Here is a 7,332-nt window from a genome sequence, read left to right on the forward strand (position 1 = left end):
ATTCGTCTCTAGCCTTGAGAAAGGCCCTTCGAAAACTCTACTCTACTCTACTCCAGCGCTACCACCTCCGACCTCTTGCCTTGAGAAAGGCACTCGATCCCTCGCCATCCAGCTCGTCCAGCAACGATGTTGTCCAGTCGGTGTCCACACAAAGAATGATCGTTACGGCAGCCGAGCGGGGATTTTTAAGCTGACTGGCTGGCTCGAGAATTACGCATGTGTGAGACTGCGACCATTGTTTCGTTCATTTTTTCTTTTTCCTTTCCAATCGTGCTTCATTCTATTTCGCTGCTGCTCTGGTTGCCCGTTTTGGTCGGTACGATATGAGGAGCACAAAATGGAACAATCAAAAATTCAAAATCATCAAAAATCATTATCTTGGACACAACCTCCTATAATTTTTTTGTCGTCACGTTTTCTTACTAAGCGCAAGTTCACGGGTCCAATCGAGGAACTGTTCATTGATTGATCTTCTAATCGACCTGTTGAATTTACCTTTCACTACAAAAATCCTAGTACTTCTACCAAAACTCATCATTATAATACAAACCAGATTATTTTCAGACACAATTTTCGTTCAACATTTTTCAACAATAACATGTTTCTCCGTTACATGGAATAAATGGTTGATACAGAAAATATGATAGAATAAAGACAAACACCCAAATTTAGTTCTGTTTGTTTCATTAGTTCTTGAATTATGGAGAAATGTATCCTTCATTAGTATGGCAGTCCTCCCCCTCAGAGAGACGGCAAGCTTCGAGGAGAGATATTCGGCTTTTTATTTGAAAATACGAAACTTGAAAAAACTACATGTGTAAATGAAATAAATAAAGGTTTATATTTTACGGAGTAATAAACGCATTTTTGCATAAAAATAAGGAATATATAAGGAACTATGATTAAATTTTCCAAATAGAATGAATATTTCCTAAAAGAGTATTAAGTTTTCTGCATGGAATATTGGATTTTTCTGTCAAAGATTTTCTATTACCATTCACCCCTATTCTGCATTTCGATCGAGTCGAAATATTTCGAACGACTTGATAAAATTCCATTCTGTATTTCGTTCGAGTTGTTTTTGCATTTCGTTCGATCTGTTTCTCTTCAAACATTGAATGGGCAAAACGTTCGAAATAGGGAATGCGAAATTAAAACTCGAACGAAATAACGGTTTCGAACGAAATGTAAATCCGTCGGAATACAGAATAGGGCTGACAATTATTAAATTTTTGTGGATAAATTGAAATAATTTTAATACTAGTGGAGTGAGAGTAGGAACTACGAATTCAAATAAGCATAGAACATCAATACACTATTTTTATTCTAGATTTAAAAACTTTGAACTGTCTTCAGGGATGATAATCTAAGACTTACATCACCACAGATCAAATTAAACGAAGCAAAAGAGACGAAACTGAAACTTTATTTTCATGCTCCTTGCAGTAGGGTTTACAGTGAGACACTGTTTTCTGAACGTACGAAGCAAAGCGTAATTGGTTGTTCAAAAAACATTATAATAAATGTAATAGCGTTAATGAATTAATGGTATCAGGTATCATTGCAGAGACACGCACGAGTTATTATTTTGCAGGTGAGTACAGGTGGGTAAACCCTTTGCGGTCGTTTGTCTGCAAGGAAACATACTAAATACTTTTTTTTAACGATGTTGTAGTTCACAATTTTAATGTGTAGTGAAATTTACGCAGTTTCTATGACTAATAGGTAACGGTAATCGGTATAAACAAAGTATTATTAGCGTGAAAATATAAGAGTATCCCTTCCTTCATTTAAACAACTTTGCATACTTCAAAACTTCAAAAAAGAATAAGACTACTTTTTGAAAAGGGCCAATTTGTTTTTCTTTATGTTTTATTTAATAATTAAATACTTTGTTTATTTATTTAAAAATAACGAAGATCACTGTATAGGTGACACTTTCCTCGTTGCTTTGATGAAATTTCAGTGATGCATACAATCTTGCATCTGATTACTTCAACATGTTTACATTCGAAAAAGGTCTTGCTAATTTGTTTGATAGAACGAATTATTGCACACAATTTTGTGTTGCTTACAACATTCATGGGAACGAAATTGATAGAAAGAATGCAGAATACATGATTTACCTTCACATCGCCTCGCAAAACATACCTCTTTTATTTGTTAAATTGCTCACTTGTTTTATTGTTTCCACTGTTCATGTCTCTGGCGAATTGCTGGATAAATTTGCCGTCTAATGGTATATATTATAATATATATCGTAAGAACGATTCTGCGTAATATGCATTTGAAAACTCTTGATAAACGTTACATTTTTCGTAGTGACCCCCCCTATATAGAAATCAAAGACGCAGTCCTACGTCAAAAGTATGGCGCAATACCGTATGTGATCAGGTAGCTCATTTTAGTTCTGCTGAGCTCCATCTTTGGTGCTATTTCACTGTCCGGAAACATATGCGGAAAGAGCTTAGCACTAGAACACTAGAGTTTCATGGGTTCAGGTCTACCACTTGCTGAGGAAGATTGCCCAAATGAGTTCACGACCTGACTCGTATCTGTGTTCTGCGTTTCAGTGGAAATGAACAAAATCAAACTTATCTCCAGCTGTACCCATGACTGCGATTTTCGTTGCATCTTCTTTGGCAGCGACTATTTTTGATTTTGTTATTTTTAGTAATTGTGTTTGTGGGAAGATGAAAAATCAAACTTGCGTCGACCAGAAACTCTGAATCTAGACAGGACTCGAGTGTAGGCGAAATCTACGTTGACTCTGATTGAAGATCAATGTATATAAAATATACAAATGCACTACATTTAAATAATTATTTAAAATATTAATCCATCAGATTTTTCCTGGTTTTGAAAGAAAATTCCTGGTTATTTCCTGTTTTTTTGACGTAGGACTACGTCTTTCATTTCTATACCGGGGTGTAAAATCAAAGTTTCGAAAACGAAAGCGTTACGCCGGAGACCGAGATTTTGAGTGTTAATAGCTCCTAAACAACTGAACGAAATGGTATGATAAACACTTCATTCGAAAGATAAAATGTATACGCGTTCTATACTTGTTACTTTCTGATCCAAAAATATGTTTCAATAGTCTTAAATTTGCTTTCAAAACAGGCTATTGAAATCACCAATCGGTATATAAGCGAGCGCCGCTCGGAAATCCACTCAGTTCTAATTGAACAGCGATTGGAGCATGTTGTCGCTGTTGTGGTGAAGCTCTTCATTTATCATGAAAGCGCGGATGAACGGTGTCACCAAGAGCCTGTTTGTGCACCTTAGGCCAGAAGGGAATCCATCAGGAGAAGAGTGATGCCACAAACGGTTTCCCGGGAAGATCTCGAAGCAGCCGCTACACACATATACACACACATACACGCGCGGAATTCTTTCCGTTTGGATGCCATTCAACATCGAGAAAGATCTGGAAAATAATCTGCCAGTTCCTCTGGGAATTTAAAAATACATTCATGTGAAAGAGTTTATTTGAATGTTTTCTATCCATGTAACACTGCGACCAAATATGTTTCAATCAAGTGCTATTAACAGATGTTTATCGAGTTAGCATAAACCACTGGTGGGCTTCCAGTATCGAGGAAAATGTGGAAATATCCAATCGTTACTGAAAAAAATCTGCCAGTTCCTCTGGGAATTTAAAATTACATTCATGTGAAAGAATTTATTTGAATGTTTTCTATCCATGTAACACTGTGACCAAATACATTTGGTTTTGTGATTTTTCAATCAATCGCAATTAACAGGATAGCTTCTGAAGATTATTCTTCTCCGTCAGTAGGATATTTCCGTATCCAATATTGTATGCGCCCGCAATCGATTATTGCTCAGTCGCCGAAATTTCCTATCTCAGAGAGTTCGTTCCCCTCTAGTTTGCCTTCCAAATTGCCATCGTAAACCACGCCTTCTCTCGATTCAATCACGCACAAAAAGCATACTTAAGCGATATTCTGGTGGTGAGACGCATTCATTTTTCGTGAGGACATCGACAAGACAACATCGTTGCTGAGGGTGCTGGACGGCATGTTTGAAACTGTGAGGAGCACTGAGAAGCCGATCCTTCAGGAGAAGAGAAGGTGACCATGGAAGCAGCCGCTACACACACATACACGCACGAAATTCTTTCCGTTTGGATGCCGTTCAGCATCGAGAAAGATCCGGAAAATAATCTGCTAGTTCCTCTGGGAATTTAAAATTACATTCATGTGAAAGAGTTTATTTTGATGTTTTCTATCCATGTAACACTGTGACCAAATATGTTTCAATCAAGTGCTATTAACAGATGGTTATCGAGTTAGCATTAACCACTGGTGGGCTTCCAGTATCGAGGAAAATGTAGAAATATCTAATCGTTACTGAAAATAATCTGCCAGTTCCTCTGGGAATTTGAAATTACATTCATGTGAAAGAGTTTATTTTAATGTTTTCTATCCATGAAACACTGTGACCAAATACATTAGGTTTTGTGATTTTTCAATCAATCGCAATCAACAGGATAGCTTCTGAAGATTATTCTTCCCCATCAGTAGGATATTTCCGTATCCAATATTGGATGCATAAAACCTTGTGCCTCCAACGTAACGCTCTCGTTTTCGAAGTCCCCCAAATATTCATTCATTCAGAATGAATTTAGATTCAACTTCAAACAAATGATCTCTGAATCAACGATAGTCCTACGTCGCCCTTGCGGTTATACCATAGATATAACCCACCTCCTGTTTTTTTCTGGTGAAAAAACAATCCTGGATATTTCCTGGTTGAGTTGCCACCCTGTACTTTTTTCCGTTTTCACCGTAAAGTGACGTTCGTAATCAACGCAATGTGTTTTTCCTCATTTCCCGGAAAATGGAAAAAAAAATGATTGCGATTGCTTTCCAGTCAAATTTCTGTCTATTATCTATTAATACAATAATTATCTTTGGCAGCTGGGACTAACACTGATATTGTGCAAACGCACTTGATGCGAGCTGAATGGAAAGCGCATCAAGAAAAATTATGTGCTCAACGTGTTAACAACCCTCCGAATGTAACTGACATCCCACAATTGTCCACACTTTCTAAAATGCTAATAATGAAGAATTATTTAGAAAACGTATCGAATGCGTTACATTTACGATACTGTAATACTTGTTCATCCGCTTGATTTGGGAACATTTCTTTTGCATTCTCCGCAAGTTTACTAAACTTTTGTCACCATTTATTTCAAACGTATAAAAACGTTGAACTTAGTCGAAGGATACTGGTCGGAACAAATCGGTTGGCACGGATGAATCTGTAAGAAGATGAAACGATACAAATGATTAGTCGATTGTCTTATTGTGCGTTGAGTGAGCGATCGAAATGATGAATCAGTAGAAACTATGTTCACAGTCACGAGTTCTATCAGTCGAAAGATGGTGATTTAGTTTATTCATCATTGAAAACCAATATTTTGATATACTTTCGAAAATTAACTTACATCATCATTCAAACAAATCGAATCCACTATCTTCATTCTTTAATTCGGATGCTTCGAATCAGGTCTTTACAAACTGCGAGATTATGTAGTGCTCCGAGTTATCTTCCTTCTTCTCAACTGGAGTAATAGCAGCGGGTGCTTATGCTAGTGTGAAAGCGTGCGTTTCCTGTGGAAGAAAAGTATTCCCTCATGGTTGAAATTTAAGCTCCCAGTCCGACTCTGATGCCAAACGCAAGTCAAGGTTTGAACTTGTAAAAACCTTCGAACGAAGTTAGTGTCTACTTGTTGAACTAATTTTCCAAAAATTATTTACAACTCATATTTTCATATACATTTAATGATCGAATAGCGGATACACATTGGGAAAATTCTCTGAGTTTGAAGGAACAGCTCCTTAATACCCGTTGGAAGAATTGTTTCGGGGAGATTTCTTTATCATTCTTTTAGGAGAATGAAATTCGTTACATTTTGGCGTATATTTATTTCATAGAAATAAACACATTGTACTTTTTTATATTCGACGGTTAGTCGCCGGAACACTTTGCCCGATGCGATTGAATCTGTAAGCAGACGAAACAATGAAAACGATTATTTAACTGTTCCTTTAAGAGTTTAGCGGTATATTCGCTGCCAAACGGCCTCAGTAAAAACTATGTTCACAGTCACGAGTTTAATCAGTCGAAAGATGGTGATTTAGTTTATTCATCATTGGTAGCGGAGGATTCCATTGTTGATTTTCGTTTACAAACACTTACCTCTTATTCAAAGAGACCGAAGCCCATGTCGTCATCCTCGGATTCGGATTCTTCCTTCTTCTCCTCTGTAAAAACAAAAAAGTGACAGAAACGTTAGACCATTCATTCCTTTGAACTGCAAGAAGAGGTTATGTAGCGTGTTCACCACAAACTTACCCTTCTTCTTCTCTTCGGCTGGGGCAGCAGCGGCAGCACCACCAGCGGCGGCGGCACCAGCAGCTGGAGCAGCACCGCCCGCTGGCATGGACGAGAGCTTCTCACGGCCGGAAGCGATCAGTTCCTCCACCGACTTGCCCTTCAGCTCGTTGACGACTTTGGTGACGCGGGCCGAATCGGCTTCGACTCCCACCGAGCTGAGAATTTTCTCGATGTCCGCATTCGAGGGGGAGGCGTTTCCTCCGAGGACAGCCAAAAGGTATGCAGCCACGTAACGCATTCTGGAAAAACGGAACGTACTTTTAATCACCGAACTTTTATCACACCGAAACAATGCGAGAGCGCGTTAAAATGATTTCACCACTTCTAGTCGGGACCTAACCAACAAATTTAATTAACTCTAATCCAATATTCCATTGAAACATTGCACAATTCATCGATAGTACGTTTGAAACCACCAAAAACGCGTTTAAAAAGATATACAAGCTTACTTTTAAGTCCTTCCGACACGAAACGAGGGCAGCACGAAAATGATATACAACTCACTTGTTTGATGGTCAAAACTTGAAAGAGGAAGACAGACGTTCGAGTGCGCTCTGGGCGGATGTTGGACCGTCAAAATGCACAACAATGCACATGCCAGTGGCCTCTGATGGTGACATTCAGAAGCATTGGCATGGGCTAAATGGCAGCGTACTTTAGCGAACGGCTTTTTTCAAATGAACGGTGGACCAAATGCCGAATTTACGTTACATTTAGAGCCCCCGCAGACTGCAGACTGATTTGTCGACCGATAGTTTGGTCGGCTTCTTAATCAGTACGGAGAGGTATGTATGTGCGCACATGGCGCCGATTCAGTTGGGTCGGTTTTTGCCGACCCGATCAAACTGTTGGTTGACAGAAAGTCTGTAGTATGCGGGTGCTCTTACAATCAGATGGCGC

General features: G+C 38.6%; 1 protein-coding gene across 2 annotated transcripts; it reads right to left on the minus strand.

The window, feature by feature from the left end:
- Positions 1-5,940: 5,940 nt before the first annotated feature.
- LOC129776234 (60S acidic ribosomal protein P2) lies at positions 5,941-7,035 on the minus strand. 2 transcript variants are annotated; one of them, XM_055781768.1, is made up of 4 exons: positions 6,882-7,035; positions 6,391-6,671; positions 6,235-6,299; positions 5,941-6,039 (listed from the first exon to the last, which is right to left on the minus strand). In XM_055781768.1, the coding sequence occupies exons 2-3, from the start codon at positions 6,668-6,670 to the stop codon at positions 6,238-6,240; spliced, it is 342 nt and encodes a 113-aa protein (XP_055637743.1). In that variant the 5' UTR covers position 6,671; positions 6,882-7,035; the 3' UTR covers positions 5,941-6,039; positions 6,235-6,237. The 2 variants fall into 2 exon arrangements, with proteins under 2 accessions (XP_055637743.1, XP_055637753.1); XM_055781778.1 differs by having other exon boundaries at positions 6,937-6,959.
- Positions 7,036-7,332: the final 297 nt, after the last annotated feature.

Source organism: Toxorhynchites rutilus, chromosome 1 (assembly GCF_029784135.1).
Source record: "Toxorhynchites rutilus septentrionalis strain SRP chromosome 1, ASM2978413v1, whole genome shotgun sequence".
Lineage (NCBI taxonomy): Eukaryota > Metazoa > Arthropoda > Insecta > Diptera > Culicidae > Toxorhynchites > Toxorhynchites rutilus.

Bases quoted from the DNA above. Each gene is read 5' to 3' on its own strand.
- LOC129776234 (XM_055781768.1), bottom strand. From the start codon at position 6,670: ATGCGTTACGTGGCTGCATACCTTTTGGCTGTCCTCGGAGGAAACGCC. The intron at 6,300-6,390 runs GTAAGTTTGTGG...TTGTTTTTACAG, and splicing joins AGCCGAAGAGAAGAAGAAGG to AGGAGAAGAAGGAAGAATCC.